At 55.9% G+C, this 18,503-nt stretch overlaps 2 protein-coding genes across 2 annotated transcripts; one reads left to right on the forward strand and one right to left on the reverse strand.

Moving 5' to 3' along the window:
* Positions 1-89: 89 nt before the first annotated feature.
* Positions 90-9,655, forward strand: ITPKA (inositol-trisphosphate 3-kinase A). Its single transcript, XM_036278259.1, has 7 exons — positions 90-626; positions 7,862-7,958; positions 8,043-8,259; positions 8,370-8,574; positions 8,786-8,887; positions 9,171-9,242; positions 9,357-9,655. Exons 1-7 carry the CDS (start codon positions 138-140, stop codon positions 9,558-9,560), a joined length of 1,386 nt encoding a protein of 461 aa, XP_036134152.1. The 5' UTR covers positions 90-137; the 3' UTR covers positions 9,561-9,655.
* Positions 9,656-10,235: 580 nt separating this feature from the next.
* Positions 10,236-17,624, reverse strand: LTK (leukocyte receptor tyrosine kinase). Its single transcript, XM_036248375.1, is given in 18 exon segments — positions 10,236-10,276; positions 10,672-10,864; positions 10,963-11,054; positions 11,129-11,218; positions 11,221-11,252; positions 11,357-11,461; positions 11,562-11,660; positions 11,768-11,865; positions 12,228-12,406; positions 12,517-12,555; positions 12,558-12,595; positions 13,108-13,300; positions 13,562-13,671; positions 14,121-14,277; positions 14,703-14,744; positions 14,747-14,806; positions 16,259-16,499; positions 17,511-17,624. Coding segments are annotated over 18 exon segments (1,923 nt in total).
* Between the last annotated feature and the right edge of the window lie 879 nt (positions 17,625-18,503).

The following is an 18,503-nucleotide window of genomic DNA, read 5'->3' on the forward strand; positions in this document are numbered from 1 at the left end:
GCGCGGCCGAGGCGGGGCCCAGGCGGGCGGCGGCGCAGGCTCCGCCTCGGGGCAGTCTCGAGCCGGGGGCGCTGAGCGTCTCCAGTCCCCGCCGCGTCGCGGGCTGGTGGGCTTCGCTGCGGCTCCTGTGCCGGGAAATGACCCTGCCCGGGGGCCCGACGGGTATGGCGCGGCCGGGAGGCGCGGGGCCCTGCAGCCCCGGGCTGGAGCGGGCCCCGCGTCGGAGTGTCGGGGAGCTGCGCCTGCTCTTCGAGGCGCGCTGCGCCGCGGTCGCTGCCGCCGCCGCCGCAGGGGAGCCCCGGGCCCGCGGGGCCAAGCGTCGTGGGGGACAAGTCCCCAACGGGCTTCCGCGGGCTCCCGCTGCTCCAGTGATCCCACAGCTGACTGTAACAGCCGAGGAGCCGGACGTACCCCCAGCCAGTCCTGGGCCGCCGGAGCCGGAGGGTGGCTGGCTCCCGGCCCTGGGCTCGTCGCACCTGCAGCAGCCGCGCCGCCTCTCCACCTCGTCTCTCTCCTCCACTGGCTCCTCGTCGCTGCCCGAGGACTCGGAGGACGATCTGCTGAGCGACAGCGAGAGTCGGAGCCGCGGCAACGTGCAGCTGGAAGCCAGCGAGGACGTGGGTCAGGTATGGGCCGCGGGGGCGGGGCCAGCGCGGGGCACAGGGGCTGCGCGCTGGGGACCCAGCTCCGAGCTGTCTGAGGTCTGACTCCTGCCTCAAGTTACTCCGCCGAGGGTCCGATTCCCACTGGCCAGGAGGCCTAAGGGTCGGAGGGAGGCGCTAGGCGGACCCCTCGCCTTGGCAATTTTTACCCGGGTTCCACAGGAGGGTCGCAGCCCGGGTCCTGGGGCGTCTAAGAAGGCGAGTGAGGAAGAGTCTGCGACCCGCCACGGGGACCGGTTGGGGTGGGGAGCGGGGGATCGTGACCTGCGGGCTGTGAGGTGGGGCTTGAGAGATCGGAGGGGTTGTCCTTGCCCAGCGAACTCTCAGGAACAGAGGGGTGCACGAGTCTCCCAATCTCGCCGCCCCCTCTCCAGCACCGCAGCCCCACCCCCGCCGTTGCCACGGTTTCCCTCTCCTGAGTGGGAGTGGAGCGGCGCTCCAGGCTCAGCTCTGGAACTGCCGCCGTCTGCTCCCGGCGCCCGCACGAGGCGTGGACGCGGGGAAGGGAGGAGCGCAGGGGCTAGGAGCTCTGGCGGGGAGCGAAACGCCGCCCTCACCGTTTACTGCTACTAATGATGGCCGGGGGAGGGTAAACTGAGGCTGAAAAGGCGTGATCAGTTTGTTAATCTCCGCCTCTGGTGTCAGAAACTCGATTTGACCCTGGAATAATCCAGGCCAGGGTGCGGTGAAGTCATTCATTCCCGGTGCCTGCCCCTTAGGGGTAGGCCACACCCAGGAGAGCCGTCTTGTGCCCCTTGTTTAAACGAAGGCCAAATACATTAAATAACTCCTCATGGCCACTGCAAAGGAGTTGCTCCAGATCCACGTTATGCAAGTGTCCCTGGAGCCGAGGGAGAAGCGAAAGGCGCCCCGCAGGCTCTGGTGGCTCCGGGTCTTCCCAGAAGGGCGGTGTGAACTGCGGACGCGCGCTGGGGTTGCTTGGGAGCTGTGGGGAGAGCCCTGGGGCGCGGCCCAGGCCTGCTGAACCCAGGCTCCGTCGCAGGCTAGGATTGGACGACTTGCATTGGATCCTTGGCTCAGTAGCCCCCTGAGACTTATATTACCCAGAGGGCGGTATGGTTTGTGACACAAAAGAAAAAAGTCTCCTAGAATAGGAACACAACCCGCCAGCAGGTGTAGGGTACGGGGAGTCCCTCTCTCCTCTCCCGGGAGTAAGGGTACAACCCTGGCCCCTGTAGGGAGGCAGGGCCCGCCCAGGAGTTTCCAAGGAGGTGGAATGTGGGGCAGTAAGAAATCTCCCTCCCTGCCTCCTCGGAAAATCCGGAGCAGTAGTAACAGGTCCGCGGCTCTCTGGCTCAAATCTCTGACAGCTGAGTGGCGAGCGCAGGAGGAAGGGCTCCGCGAGGGCAGCACCCGGCTTCCCCTCAAACGCCGGTGGGCGAAGGAGGTCCCGCGGCCCAAGCCTGTGTGCAGCGTAGGCAGTCCGGCTGAAGTCAACTCTCCAGAGACCAGTCGGAGCAGAGCCCTGGGCGTCTTTGGCCGGCCTTTCCCACCCTGGACCTCGTCGTCCCGACACGGCCAGGAGCTGGAGCAGATGGCTCTTGAAGGCCCTTACAGCTCCAAGGCTGCGTCTCTCAGGCTTTCCCAACCCCCAGCCCGCCCGGGCCTCCCCGAAGGCAAACAGCCACAGCGGCGCAGATAAGCCAGGGACTGTTGACAGAGGCAGCCTGCGTCCGCGTGGAAGGGCCCGGCGCGGACTTTGCCTCGCGGCCGGTCCTGGAGCGGCACAGTGCGCCCGCCCAGGATTCCTTTAGGGCTTCCCCAGGCAGGAAGCAGAGCCCAGGGCTGGCTGATCGTCAAGGATGCACCTGGGAGAAGGGTACTGCGGCGGCGCTCAGGAGCTCTCTGGTCGCCAGCCCCTTACACTCTGGCCTGGACAGATAACAGGAACATTCAGAGCAGAAGGAAGCCAGGGAAGGCTCCGCCTTGCCTTTGCCTAGCACATATGCCCTCCCCCTTCTACTCCTGGGAGCCCCCAACAGCCTGCCAAGAGCCTGGAGCTTTGCTCCCTACTGGGTAGTTGGGGCTGGAAAACCTACCTCACTCCTGGGCCTTCCTTTCCTCTAATACAGGGAAAAGTCATGGGCAGGGAAACCCATACAGGAAGGGTGGGGGGGATTGGGGGCCTATCCCCAAGGGCAGCTGGCATGACTGTATTCTTAGGCCTTGCCTGCCTCTTAAAACAATTTTGGGGTGTTGCTCTAGCAGAGGAGAGGATGTTTTGGCTCCTGTTCATTTGGTTCTCTTCTCTCGGTGCTCCAGGATGGGTAAGGAGACCTGGATGCCATCCTGTCCTGGACCCAGAACTCCCACACTTCACTTTTCACTAATTATAGAGCAGAATTTAGGTTAACCGACTTACTTTTTAAAAAGCAAATGCCCTGGAGAGGGTGAAGTCGTGGGTCACTTATACCTTGGTGCAAATGATTTTATAAATTTAAACTGATTGCTTTCACCACCACCACCACCACCACCACCACAGGGAGTGCTAGTGTGATAGGGCAATGGGAATGTGGGGAGTGGGTGGGCTGGTAGTGACTGAATGACTGGAGGTAGGGACTGAGAGTCAGGAAGTATGGGGATGAGTACCAAAGGGTCCATTCTGGCAGAAGATACACTGAGTATCTGGAATGATATAAGAAGCAGGAGTCCTCAGGGCTTCCAAATAGAGCTTAGGAGAGTGAGAGGTTAGTGTCTTGCCAAGCTCTGCCCAGAGAGAGATGTTCCTGTCCAGCCCCAGGAGTGAGGAATTATCAGAAGGTCCTGCTGTGACATCATTAAAGACAGGTGGGTCAGCTCTCTTGGGCTTTTTGCCCCAAGATGCTCTGGTAGCCTCTGGGTGTGAGTTGATTTCCCAGACTTCTGTGGGGAACAGGCTAGGCTAGAGGATGGGGCTTTGGTTCTCTTTTTCAGATATATTTCACTTTGTAACATAATAAATCGGCTTTCTGGTATCCATGTAATAAAAGCCTAACTTGCTCAAAAATATCTTCCCTGTTGTTGTTGATGTGCCCAAATCATCACCCACCCACCAAATAATGTTTCTCTGGGAGCCTTTTGGGACACATGCATCTTTTTTTTTTTTTTTTGTTCAGGTAGAGTGGGAGGGAGAGAGAGGAACAGAGAGAGAGAGAGAAACATCGATGTGAAAGGAACACATCGAGCGGCTGCCACCCGCACGACCAACCAGGGCCGGGGACAAACTGCAACCGAAGTACGTGCCCTTAGCGGGAACCGAACCCGGGTCTCTCAGGACCGCAGGCCGACGCTCTAACCGCTGAGCCAAACCGGCCAGGGCCACATGCATCTTTTTAAAAAATATGTTTTTATTGATATTTTAGAGAGAGAGAAAAACATCAATATGAGAGAGAAATATCGATCTACTGCCTCCTGCATGCCCCTTATCAGGGATTGAGTCTGGAACCCAGGCATGTGTCCTGACTGAGAATCAAACCAAACTAGGACCTCTCAGTCCATGGGACCACGTTCAATCCACTGAGCCACACGGGCTGGGCATTTTTTTTTTTTTTTTTATCCTTACCTGAGGACATATTTTCATTTTTTGTTCAGATAGAGCGGGAGGGAGAGAGAGAGAGAAACATAGACGTGAAAGGGACACATCGAGTGGCTGCCACCCGCACGACTCAACCAGGGCCGGGGACAAACTGCAACCGAGGTACGTGCCCTTAGCGGAAACTGAACCCGGGTCTCTCTGGACCGCAGACCGACACTCTAACTGCTGTGCCAACCCGGCCAGGGCTTTTAATCCTCACCCGAGGATAGGTTTTTATTTATTTTGAGAGACTGAGAGGAACATTGACGTGAATGAAATATCCATGAGTTGCCTCCCACATGTGCCTGGACCGGAATGGAACCCACAACCTTTTGATGTATAGAACGATGCTCCAACCAAGCTGCCTGACTGGGGTGGACACATAATGCATTTTTATATGCATTATGTTCCCTGGGAGAGGTAGCTCCCTACGATGGAAGATGGCAGTGAGTTCTATGACACTTACATCAACTCCTTCCTTGTTTGACCATATCCATTACTGGCAGGTGAGCTGAGTCCTGTCATACCAACCTCAGGAGGTGGCTGGGAGAGCTCAGATGGCATAATGGGTATGAAAGCCCTTTGTAACCTGCATGGCTGGAACCAGACTTAGCCTTTGCTGCTGTCAGCTGACATGATCCTCTCAAAATTGGGGTGGAGAGGGTAGGTGATGACCCCATTTTACACCATCTTGGGAGCAAGTTGATGCTGTGTTCTCACATATCGATCAAGTGGCAGTAGTCCAGGATTGCAGGTGCTAAATCCTCTTCTACCAGGTCTACCTCTGCCTTCAGCCCCGCTCACTGCTCCTACATGATCCCAGAAGAAAAGATGATTCAGTTCTCCCATCTCACTTGACTCAAGGCTGATTCCCTCTTCCACTGGGATGGCTACAGAAAAAGATGTATCCTCTGATTAACTCCATTCTGATCCCACTGTCCCCCACATTCTGCCAGTAGGCAACCCACCGTTTAACCTATTCCTTTGGATGAAGGCAAAGCTGTCCAGCCAACAGAGAGGGTTCCCCAGGCAGATCTCATTGTTTCCCCAGAGATCAAAACACACTACTTTGTGGCTGCAAATTGTTTCACCTAGTACAAAGCTCTTTCTCATGTAGAAGTTCCATTTGACCCCCAAAGGGAATCAGGGTGGTAGTATGGACTTTGGAATCTGCTGGGGTGATTGGAACATAGGGAGGGGTTTGAGCTGATAGATAACTTAAACCAGGGACTAGGAAGCTGGAGGCAGGAAGTGAGGGCATGCGAAGTCCTTTGAGCCTTGATTTCTTTTTGTAAAATGGTAATAATGCCACCACCTCATGCACTTGCTGTCCGTGTGCATCGACATCATGATTCTCAAACTGAGAGTGGGAGAAGAAGGTAAAGGATGATGCTGCTGAATACACATGGCACATACATCTTCCGGGAATTTTTTGAGAATTTGGAGGTGGGAGCGTTTTATAATAAAACTTGGATTATTATGCAGCATAATGCAAGCCTTGTATGTATTTAAAGAGTGAAAAGGAGTTTTGAAAGAGCTGTCATGCTAGTAGTGGGCTGCTTCTGGCTACACCCCTAGATTCCTGTGGATTGGACACGTGATCACACCCCAGTGTGCCATATAAGGACTACAGTAGGAAAGCAGGAGCAGTTCTTCTCGTGGAGGTTGAGAAGTGCCTGGCATGCAGTAGGCGGTCAGTAAATGGTGGCTTGTATTATGGCAGCAGCTATGACTTCTCAGAGGAAACAGGCTCACACAGATGAAGGTCTCCCTTGGACTCAGCTAGAAAGTGACAGAACCAGGACTCACTTCCAGTGCTATGTCCCCATCCAGTGCTGTCACTAACCTCTATCCCCTCCATGTGGGAAAGGGCTTAATGGTCAGCAGCTTTCCCCTGCTTAGGCCACTACCCCAGTTCTCCCTCTCCCTCAGAACTCCCTCCGGTAGTGGAGGGTGGATTCCTGGGTCCCTGCCCTATGGGAGAGCCCTGGTGTAACTCCTCTAAAAGCCGGCACTCCTGGGAGGAGGCAGCAGATACACAGTTTGGATGAGCAAACCTGTGCACTATTAACCTGTAGACATAGGAATGATGGGTTTTGGGTGGGGAGAGGAAAGGTCCAGAGTATGAGATGCTCTCAGGATTGGATGGAGGCCAGAAGCAGTGGTCATGAGGCAAGACGACATCAAAATCTACACTTCCCTCCTAGTTTCATCAAAGATGACAGGCCCTCAGCTCTGCATCCCATTTTCTTTTTTTTTCCTTTCAATTTTTATTACAGATTTTGTTACAGATGTTTCTCCTTTTCCCCCTTAGACACCCTCCTCCCCATCCTGCCCCCCCCCCACATTGTTGTTTATGTCCGTTGGTTATGCATACAAGTTCTGTGGTTCATCTCCTCCACCCCCCCCACCCACCCTGCATCCCATTTTCAAAGCTCAGATTTCTAGGTCCAGATTAGGACCAAGGGTACCCTGGGTCTTGCCAACTGATGAGGAGTGATATAGCATCCAGGGATAGCAGAAATTTGAGGAAATCACAAGCCATTCCTTCTTCAGACCCTGCCAGGCTGGCCTCCCTGCCCTGGGCCTTTGTAAAGGTTTGTTTCTGTGATTGTCTCCCTAAATGAGAGAAACCTATGGTCCCAAAGTGAATGAATCAACAATCCAGATTTGGGTGTGCTCTCCCCTTCTCCCTCTTCTCCACCCACAGGTGTGCATCTCCTAAATTCTAAGGGACCCAATGAGACTTGCAACCAGGGCAGCAATGAGCAGGGGCAGCTTGTCCTGAGCTTACCTCCTGAACCTGTCACCAAGGCCCCCTTTTCTCTGACTCTACAGTGAGCTGGTAGCAGCCCACCTTGGCTCACTCTTTTCCCCATAAAGTTTCTAGTGAACTACAGCAGCCCTGCGTAGTCTCTCTGCTGTTGCTTCTTCTATTCTAGGCCCTCTCTTGTTTCACTGTTCCCAGTTTTAATGACTACTCTCAAATATTAAAAAAAAATTCTGATTTGTCCAGCTTCTGCTTCATGCCAAAAAATGAGGTTGGGGGAGAGAGAGCCTGTCACATTCAAGCCTCATTTACTACTCAAAACAACCCAGTAAAAGCAGTTATTTTCCCATTTCACAGATGAAGAAACTGATGCTCAGAGTCTTGTTTCTCAGGCCCCAAAATATCCCAGGGCATTGGTAGAAATGCAAAATTTTGTTACCACCAAAGACCTACTCAGAATTTCCCTGTGATAAACCCAAGAATCTGTATTTTTTCAACAAGGGTGGTCATCCGGTGATTCCTATGTTCACAAAAGTTCTAAAACCTTTACAGAGCAGTTTAATAACCTGCCCACGCAGCTTTTGAGCAGCAGATCTGGGATACAAGACCTGAGCCTTCTGACACTAAGTCCAGCGTTCTTTTCAGCACATTGGAGAAGCTGGATATCTGTCACCACCCTGTGTGTCTCAATGTCCACCACACAGGCGCACAATAAACTCCTGAGTGAACAAACGAATGAATCATCAGGCCCTAACTGCTTGCGGTGGGGCGGGGCAGGCCAAGTCCCTGTCCTGAGGAGGGAGGGCTTAAGCGTTGAGACACTGGACATGCAGGCCCTGACCTTGTTGCTTTCAGAAAAGCCACTGGCAGAAAATCCGGACGGTGGTGAATCTGCCGGTCATGAGCCCTTTCAAGAAGCGCTACTCCTGGGTACAGCTGGCTGGGCACACAGGTGAGCGTGGGCAGGCGCGGGTGGGGTGGGTGAGTACCCAGGGGAGGGAGGGACTAGGCGGCGTTAACTGGTGCCGGTCTGCAGGGAGTTTCAAGGCGGCGGGCACCAGCGGGCTGATCCTGAAGCGCAGCTCGGAGCCTGAGCGCTACTGTCTGGGGCGGCTGATGGCCGACGCGCTGCGCGGCTGCGTGCCTGCCTTCCACGGCGTGGTGGAGCGCGACGGCGAGAGCTACCTGCAGCTGCAGGACCTGCTCGATGGCTTCGATGGGCCCTGCGTACTTGACTGCAAGATGGGCATCAGGTACGCATGCCCTGTGGGCCTCGCGGGAACCTGGGTGGGGGGCGCGGAGGCGTGCTCAACCGGTCCGGTGTGAGTCTGCTCAAGCCCGGCCGCTGCCTACGCCTCGGTAGGACTTACCTGGAAGAGGAGCTGACCAAAGCCCGTGAACGGCCCAAGTTACGGAAGGACATGTACAAGAAGATGCTGGCGGTGGACCCTGCGGCACCCACCGAGGAGGAACACGCACAGCGCGCCGTCACCAAGCCGCGCTACATGCAATGGCGAGAAGGCATCAGCTCCAGCACCACGCTTGGCTTCCGCATCGAGGGTATCAAGGTGCGCCAGGCTCCCCGTCCTTACTCCACCCCAGCCCCACATCTCGGTGTCAAACCTCCAAGTTGGTCCACCAACCCCCTGAATAAGCACCCTCTGGCGGCTGTCTCGCTGATTCTTGCCTCCAATGTCCAGGGAGGTACTGCTGCTCTAACTGATCCTCTCCCCTCTGGCGGGTACGGGCCCCTGACACTTCCTGTCCCACCTCCTTAAGAAAGCCGACGGATCCTGCAGCACAGACTTCAAGACTACTCGAAGCAGGGAGCAGGTGACCCGCGTCTTCAAGGAGTTTGTGCAAGGGGATGCGGAAGTGCTGGTGAGTGCTGGATCTTAGAACCCTGAGCTGTTGGGGAGCCTGAAACTGAGGGATGTCCCCAGGTCATCCTGTCTAGTGCCCTCACCTATGTGACCCCCATTGTAGCATTTTATCACATTGTAACTGTTATACGTTCCTTTCCTTCTGTTCTGCGCTCCATGTGACGGCCTTTGTTTTCCTCCAGGGTATTTACCAAGCTGAGCATGTATCGTGACCCCTAATATTAGCAGGGGCTCAATTAGTGTTGTTATTTTGCCCTCCTCTTCTACCCTACCCTGTCCAGAGGAGGTATCTGAACCGCCTGCAGCAGATCCGGGATACCTTGGAGGTCTCTGAATTCTTTAGGAGGCATGAGGTAAGAGGAGTAGGGTCAGGTTCCCAATCTGTGGTCCTTGAGGGATACACCAGAATGGGGGGTGGGGCTTCTCCTGGGGAAAGGGTTGTAGCCTGACCACACGGGGCCCAACAGGTGATCGGCAGCTCCCTGCTCTTCGTGCATGACCACTGCCATCGAGCTGGTGTATGGCTCATCGACTTTGGCAAGACCACGCCCCTCCCTGAGGGCCAGATCCTGGACCATCGGAGACCCTGGGAGGAGGGCAACCGTGAGGATGGCTATTTGCTGGGGCTGGACAATCTCATCAGCATCCTGGCCAGCCTGGCTGAGAGATGAGGCTAGGCCCCTGTCCCTGCACAGACTGGTTGGTCTGACAGATGGACCTGCGGCTTTGCCCCTGCAGTGCATGCTGGGAAGAGACAAACCCAGAGATTGGGGCAGTTCACAGGATCCTGTAAGGCCAGGTGCCAACTACTGGGGGATGCATTGCACGCACCAAGGCTGCTCCCCATACAAACCCAAGCAAGTGGTCCCAGAGCTGATGACACACTCATTTGCTGGGGGAGGGGTAGACTGTGACAATGGGCTTCTTCCTAGCCCAGCTCTTCTATGGAGATCTGTACTTCTCCAGAGAGGCCAGATAATGAATTTTATTGCACAGGCACTAGATCTATTGATCTAACCTTCCACACTACAATGGACTCCCCTCCCCAATAAAACTCAAAGACATCAGCTTTGGCGACTCAGGCTTCTTCTCCTCCTCCTCTGGTCCTCTCTTTCTCAGTTCCCAGGCACCCCTGACGTCCATTCAGGTCACTGGAGGATCTCAGAAGAGCCTTTTAAAAAATTTTATTGATTTGCTAGAAAGAGAAAAAGGAAGAAACATTAATTTGTTGTTCCACCCATCTATACATTCATTGGTTGCTTCCTTTATATGCCCTGACCAGGATCCAACTGGCAACCTTGGTGTATCAGGACAACACTCCAACCAGCTGAACTACCTGATCACAGTTAAAAGAGCTCTTTATCAAAGGCATCTGTAGGGTTGTGGACTGCCCAGATGAAGGATACTCATAGGGGAAGGGCAATCCAAAGGCTTCCTGCAGGAGGCAGTTTCAACTGGCCACCCAAATATGGAGGAGGGGAGCTGGCCTCTGCCCCAGTCCAAAAGTTCAAAGTCTGGGAGTGGCCAAGCTCTTTCCCAGGAGGCTTGGGCCTAGTTTTGTGGATGGAAAGTCCAGTGGTACAGGCCAACCTTGAGACAGGCCCAGGCATGCAGCACAAACGGGTGGGGGAGTGCTTAGGGGTGAGGAGGCTACTGGAATAACAAGCCACCTAGAAGCCTGGGGAGGAGTGCAGGGCGGAACCACTGCTAGCATCAATGCTGTGTCTTCACCTTCAGGGCCCCTTGAGGCCCAATAGGCACAGGTGGAATTCCAAAGGTTACCAGGTTGGGGGGGCTTGAGGACAGAGGGCAGCCAGGGGCCAAGGAAGCTCCCTTTCCAGCTCTCCAGACTCAGTTCCTGGGCATGTGGGGATCTTAGGCACTCCAAAGACCTGCTCCCTGGCCCAGAAGCCCCTTTCTCTTCCAGGGTAGGCCCTAGCTCCATTGGCAGTGGTAAATTCAGTACATCACGGTCCTGTAATGGGAGGGTGAGGGAGCAGGGGGCCAGTGTTGGTTTATGGCCTCTCTTCTGACCCCCAAGAGCAAGATGGTCAGGGCAGGTCACAGGCACACCTGAGTGTAGTAATGAAGACACTCCAAGATGCTGGCAAAACTAGGGCAGAGTTCAGGCTGGTGCTGCCAACACTGGGTCATGATACAATACCCTGGGGAGAAGCAGGAGTTTGTGCTCAACCATGGCTGTGAAGGACACCCTCCCTGGGCAACACTGCATAGTCACACAGGCCCTGGACTGCCCCAGGTAGGTCCACCCATTCCCCTCTGACTATGAAGTCCAGCACCTCCTGGTTGGTGTGTCCCGGTTAGGGCCTAGTGAGATCTCCCAGAGAAGTACCCCAAAAGACCTGCATCATGAGGCGGGGGAACCTGGTGAAGCCCATCAGGCACAGCCTCCCCTTTTCTTCCATGAGGTGGCCCAAGGCAGGGGAGGGGGAGGGCATGGTATCACCAGGAGTCTGTCTTAGTTGTGAAGATGCCCTCCAGGAAAGCCTCTGGGGGCATCCATTTGGCCAGCAGCAGAGCCTGGGCCCTGTTTTGGTAATAACTGGCTCTACAGGAGGGAGGAGGGGAGTGATGAGTTATTCAGATCATGGGGCTGCTGGGAAACTCCCTTGAAGCAGCAGCCTTCTCTGCTTCCCCAGGCCCCTCCCCTGTGGACATCTCTAGCCATCCCAGAGCCCCTAATCTTGGCCACTTGGCTGGACCCACTGCAGCTCAGCAGGCAGTTCCTGGCAGCAGTGTCTTTGCCAGAACTCAGAATCTCTAGCTCTGATCTACTTTCATAAAAATTATGTGAAAGGTCTCTTTCTTAGGCAGGGAGTTGGGCTAAGGGGTCCCATGGACCAGGTTGACTCCTGACCCGTAGATGAAGTGCTTTTCCTCCAGGTAGTGGCAGCCCTGGGCTATGTCCCGGGCCAGCTAGAGCAGGTCTTGCATGGCCAGAGGTGACAGCTGGCCCTGGGTTGGGCAGAGGTGCATTAGTCCGTGAAGGTTTAGGCATACATTGACAGGTTCTTTCTTTTATCCTCACCCAAGGACATTTTTTGTTGTTGTTGGTTTTTGTTGTTGTTGTTGTTGTTAGATAGAGTGGGAGGGAGAGGGAGAGAGAGAGAGAAACATCGACGTGAAAGGGACACATCAAGTGGTTGCCACCCGCACGACTCAATCAGGGCTGGGGACAAACTGCAACCAAGTTACATGCGGGAACCAAACCCAGGTCTCTCTGGACCGCAGGCCAATGTTCTCCGCTGAGCCAAACCAGCCAGAGCCATCGGACAGGTTCTTTAGAGGGGCCCGGAAGGCTGGGAGAAGGGTCTTACCAGGTGTGGCCTGCTGTGCCTCAGGAAACTCTTCATGTCCCCTCCAGACATCAACTCCGGCAGAATTAGGGGAGGGGCACCCTGGTCCCAGGTGCACCTGATGATGAGCGCCTATTCCAGGAAACCCTCCTGAGGAGAGCAGAGTTCCAGAATCTGGGGAGGAAGAGGGCACAGAGCTCCTGAGTTCCCCAGACACTTCAGGAGGATGGTTTGACCCTAGCATCAGCAACTGTTCTCCCTCCATGGAACCCTGTCTCCTTTCCCAGCCAGAAGCCCCACCCCCTCTCACCCTGCAGGGGGCTGGGGTCCTCAGGAAGGCCAATAAGCAGCCCTCACAGACCTCTCCAAAGGCAGCATGGCCCAGGGCTCTGCATGAAGCCGGTTCAGAGTGGGTAGCTGAGCCTGGGGAAGTGTTCTAGAGAGTCTAGAGTCTCTATCTCCCTTCCCCCACTCAGTCCCCAAGCTGGCCTTATCTGAGGATCAGCTTTCTCTACATTATGGCGTGTCCCCACGTGTAAGCCCTGCAGAGGCAATGTTGACTGGCACAGAGCCAAGGCAGAAGAGGGGACAGGTATAGGGGTCAGGGTGGGGGTGGGAGTCTGTATGAGGCCTTAGGTCCTTGCAGACAACCTGAGGTGGGGGCAACCCTTGCTCCAAAGGAATCATGTTCTAGGATCCCTACCATCCCAGAATTGGGGATGACATCTGACCCTGAACAAGTTATTTTCTCTTTTGGAGCTTCTTTGGCCTCTATGTCCTCTACACAAGGTGTTTGGGTCAGTAGCTGCCCACCAGGATCCATAATTCATCACAGCAGGGAGCAGGATGGGGGTGGGGATTCAAAAGTACCTAGGTTCTCAGAAGGAGGGGAAGGACCCACCTGAGCAGAGTGACATTGTCTGGGGAAATCTCGACAAGCCCTGGGGGCAGAGGCCAGGACTGGGGTGGGCCAAGCCCCATCTGGCAGTAGTAGGGATTGGGGGCTGTCCTGATGGTGGATTGAAGCTTGCTCAGCTTGAGCTTAGGGCCTGGCAGTCTTGTTCCTTACAGGCCCTGCCACTGCTTAGGGTTCACTGAGGGTGGGAGGAACCCTAAGCAGGGTGGGAATGCCATACTCTCTACCTGCCCATCAGCCCCACCCTCCTTTACCTCCCCCTGCCCAGGACACTTCTACAGACACCCATTAAGGCAGATGTTTACCTCTGGGGCTCCTCAGCTGCGTCCACCCTTAGAACTCCATAGGAGTTCGCCATTGCTCGGTCAGGAGTAGGGGGCTTGAAATCAGCCATGTCTGTCCCTGAAACCCTACACAGCTCAGTGGAGAGGAGGGTAGCCTTGAATCAGCCATGCCTGCTGGATGATCTGTACCCAGAATCAGAGGCTCAGTGTAGACGTCGCCATCACAGCCACTAATAGAACCAGAGGGCCTGGGAGTGGGGCAGGACTAGGGAGAAAGAGAGATACCTCCAGTGGGAAGCTCCTCTCTGTCCTTCTAGCCCAGGTTTTACCCATGCCTCAAGATTCAGCTCAGGTGTTAACTTTTCCATGATGCTTTTCCCACTTATCCTAGACAAATACAACCTCTCCCTCCTGAGAATGCCTAAAATACTTTACATCCCCCATGGCAATTGTCACTTTGAAATAAATCTCTATCTAGATATAGATAGACAGATAGATAAATAGATAGATCCATATATCTAGATAGATAGCGCCCCTCCCACACTAGACCATTAGACCACATGCTCCCTGAAGGCAGAGCATTCACTGATACATTGCCAGTCTCCTGCCCACACCCAACACAGTGCCTGGTACACAGCAGGCGATGTTCCCAGTGCCCTACTGCTCCTCTCAGCCAGTGGCCCCAGGAGTCTAGACCTTGGATAAAGGAAGAACATACTCCTGCAGGTGATGTTATTCACAGTTAGCTCCGTGCCCTCTAGTCACATGCATTTGACCAACCAGAACTCTGCCTGCCACTGACAGTCTTTCAAAAGGCAATGACTGCAACTGAGGTACAGTTTGATCTCCACTTCTCCACGGTTCTCTGTGACTGAGTAAAAGAACTGATACTGCAGTGTAAGGAAGGACAAGGTGGGGTGGGGTGGGATGGGGGAACACATACATTCTTTTGTCAGCCACATACTTTTGTCTAGCCCTGAACTTTGGAACAAGGAGTAGTGCCAGGCATTTAAGAGTGAGTGGGAGGCCTTGGGGGACTTCAGTCAGGCCTGCATACTCCCTCTTCTGGAATCCTTGAGCTTGCAGGTATTTGAGGGGAATTCCTAGCAAGGAGATACTTGACAAGCACCCTAGAATGCTCCATACTGGCATCACAACTGACAGCCCAGTTCCCAAATATTTCTGTCCTGTGCAAGAAGCAGGTAGTTCACAGTGCAGAGTTGCTGGTTCAGATTGGAGTGGGCTCAGGGATTGAGGAAAAGGGCTAGGCCAGGCTGAAAGGTTGGGGGTAGGAGCTAATATCTGCCAGAGGCTGCAGGTAGAGCTCACTGCTGGGTTTAGGAAGGAAACTCCATCTTCCCCATCAGCCCAGAGCATATCAGTCTCTGAGGCATCACCCCCTGGAAACAAAGTGATAGAGGCAGGAAGGGGCACACAGCTGCCTCACTGCTGGGAAGAAGGCTTATGAACAGTGAGAAAGCTGGAGTCTCCCAGTGGAAATCCCAGTGTGGCCTCCTCTACACTAGCATTACAATACAGGTGCAGCCAGTTCACAAGTGGGAGCCAGGAGCCAGAGAGGTGGGGAGGGAGTAATCAGCTGGAACCTGTTGGCCTATCTCAGGCTGGCTGGGACACCTCCTTGTCCATCTGACTCCTCTGGTCCCATGTCCTCAGCTATAAAATAGGAGAGACTGTATATACTGGGAGAAGATGTATATAAAGTATTTACAAACAGTACAGCCAAGGCAGACACAAAGGCTTTGTTCTTTACACCTGTGGTTTCCAAACTCGAGTGTATTAGAATCACCTAGACTCTAGGTCCTAGAGGATTGACTAAAACACAAATGTCTGGGACCCTCCCCTAGAGTTTCTGATTCAGTAGGTTGCAGAAGAGCTGAGAGTTTGCATTTCTAACAACTTCTTAGGTGGTGTTGATACTACTTGGTCAGGGACCACACTTTTAGATCTACTGATTTAAACTATCCCTGCCTTTCTGCCTATCTGCTCAGTTTGCTAATTCCGCTAGCTCTAAGTTCCTGCGACTACTGCAGAACAAGGAAGGGACCTGTTATATGATGGAAAATATCCTGGATTTAAATGAAAATCTAGGGAGTCCTCTCTGCACGTTTTATTTGCAACTTATCAAGTCTCGTTTTCTTTTGGCTTTTTTCTGACCTCTTTTTCTTATTTTTATCCTCACGGGGGGACATTTTTGCATTTACCTTCAGATACAACAGGAGGGAGGGAGGGAGGGGGAGAGAGAGAGAGAGAGAGAGGGAGACGTCAATGAGAGACACATTGAGTGGCTGCCACCCACACGACCCCAGCCAGGGCTGGTGACAAACTGCAACGAGATGCCCTTAGCGAGAACCGAACTCGGGCCTCTGGTCCGCTGACCCACGCTCTGACCGCTGAGCCAAACCGGCCAGGGCTGACCTAAGAGCTATTACTCTGTCCGCTCTGGCCTGGAGCGGGGCTCCACACCTTTCCCATCCATTCATCTCAGGGACTCAGACTGTTCTAAGGCTGTAACTTCACTTCACCCTGGGAGCTGCCCAGTCGCCATCCCCAAGGGTGCACCTACTCCGGTAGCCGCCGCCGCCGCCGCCGTCCCTAGTGCAGGTCCCGCTGCCGCCCCGAAATCTCCGGCTGCGGCCCAGCCCAGTGTAGCCCAGGCCTCCGCGCAGCTCTGGCGCCCCCCCCCCCCCCGCTCCCACCCCCTCCTGCAGCGAGCAACTGGCCTGCAGAGAGGCCCGCGGCGTCGAGCCCTCCCCACCTGCAGAACGACAGAAGGATGGCTGGCTGCAGGGACCGGGAGCACTCCCGCCCTCCCCGCGGCCCCGCTCCCTCACCCGCCGCCCCGCCTCTCCCGCGCGCCTTGGGCGGCTCCATTTTCTCCGGGGCGGCCTGAGTCCTCCGCGCGGCCGCGCCGGGCAGGCCCGACCGCCGCCTCCGGCCCCACACGGGTTGGGGCTCCAGCTCGCCTGTGCAGCTGCGGGCCAGCGGCGCGCTCAGGGGCGGGCCCTCAGCCGTCGAGGGACCAGGGCACCAGGCGAGGGCTCCCACCCTGGGGCTCCCCGCCAGACCCGGGCACTTTGAGACCCCAAGGGAGGTACGTAGAGCTGAAGCGTCCCACGCTGAGCGCCCCGCCCCTCCCGAGGCCAGCACCTACCGAAAGACGCAGGTGGCCCCGGCCTCCCGCCGCCACTGGCCCGCCCGGGACCCCCTCAGTGCAGTCTGCCGCGCGACGCCCCGAGGGAGACGCACGGGCTCTCGGGGCTGCCCGCGGCCGCCCCCTGCGCTAGGGCCGCGAGCACTCCCCGGCAGTGCGGGTGTCTGAACACCGAGGAGCGCTCCCTCCCTTCGAAGACCCAGCCCCTTCCCCCGGCTCCGCTTACTCAGGGACCGGAGCCCTCTCCCTGCTGCCTCGCGAAGATGTAAGGCTGCTCCCCGCCACCAAGGGAGAAGACAGCCAAGAGGAAGACGCCGTGCACCCGTGACAGGTGGTTCTCGGCGTCTTCACCGCCCGCGGCTCCGGAAGCCGAGATCCTTCGGACAGAGGGGGACAGAGGGTGCCGAGTCCCCACGCCCTCGCTTTGGGTCCTGGGGCCGCCCGCCTGGGGCAGAGACTGGTGGCCGACAGGACTCCAGAATTTCTTACCTGAGGGACTTAGAGGCCGTGGTCGATTTTGAAGAGATGGGAGACTAGGTTTACGTGCCATAACATGAGATGTTACACTATTTCAGGAGGCTTAATGGAGATGGGATGGGAAGAGGCTCCAGCCACCCTGTGGCTCCCCCGCTGGTTATGGGCCCTCTGCTTGGCGGGAACAGGTTCCTGGGTATGGGCTAACTCGGTGGGGCCTATTGCCGCCCTTCCCCAGAGTTCCACTCAAAGAAGGGACAGTCAAGGTCCCGGGGCGCACGTTGCTGCCGAACACCCGGGATGCAATGTGGCGGGCCCGTGGCCTGCCTTCTGGCTCCTGTAGAACCTCCCACTCATAGGTTAGCACCCACGTCTATCCCCGCTCGCGCCGCAGTTAGATACTGGCCAGGGTCTGGCGCCCACAACTGCATGCCTCTGGGAGTCCGGGCGGCCCCCACTGTCACCACCACGCTGCTCCCGTCGTCGCATTGTGTGGGCCCCGCCGGTGGAGAACTGCCAAGGCCCCTCTGTGTCTGGGAGCCAGGAAGGAGGCAAGGATCATAGAGCACCATCCCGGTCCAGGTGTGGTGGGTAGAAAAGGGAGGAAGGAGCCTAGAGTTCCCCTGAGGAAACTAGCCGAGAGGCTGGCTCCAAGCCGCTATGTGGGTTGCTCGGTCGGTCGGTGACGTTCGTGTCCTGGGGGCTGAGTTGGCGAGGGTGAAGATAGCAAAAAAGGAGCCTGGGACTCGGAGCTAGAGCAGAGAATGGCTCCTGAAAGGTGACAGAGAGATAGCGGGGTTGGGAGGGAGGGCAGGATGTCAATGGGGAAAAGAAGAGAAAACCTCTCAGGAGCCAGACTTGCCTCTCCAAGCGAGCTCCTAACCCCACCGTTAGTGCATACTGGCTCCTGGAAGGCGGCCCCAAACCAGCTTTGGTCACCGCAGCAGCTCCGTCGGTGCCGGCTGATACCTCTGCAAGTTTCTCTCCTGGAGCACCCCTTCCAGTGAGTGACAAGGGAGTTGTACTGAGGTCGGTACTGCAGAACTCCAACCTGTTCTTGGACTTAGCCTGGTGGCCCCACCCTCAGGCGGTGCTGAGAACCCAGGGCCTGTCCCTTCTCCAGCTGAGTGATAGGGATCCTAGGATTCAGGCACACACTGCACTTCTCAGCCCACATTTTCAAAGTACCCTCTGGGCGAGTTGGCTGCAAGGGTTTGAGGCCTCTGAAGGAGCCACTGGGACCCAGACTGTTGCCACTGCAGTCCCCAACCCTAGGAAAGTGCCTCTGGCCAGACAGTTCTCTGGTGTCAGAAAGCACTTACTCCCAGCTCTGAGTCACAGCAGCAGCTGGCAGTAGCGGCCCATCACCTGTTCCGCTGCATCTTTCAGCCTCTAAGGCTCCAACTGCCACTTTCAGGAGTGTCCAGCTACTCGCTAGCCACCTCCGAGTC

The sequence above is a fragment of the Molossus molossus genome, unplaced genomic scaffold (assembly GCF_014108415.1).
Source record: "Molossus molossus isolate mMolMol1 unplaced genomic scaffold, mMolMol1.p scaffold_m16_p_1, whole genome shotgun sequence".
Classification (NCBI taxonomy): domain Eukaryota; kingdom Metazoa; phylum Chordata; class Mammalia; order Chiroptera; family Molossidae; genus Molossus; species Molossus molossus.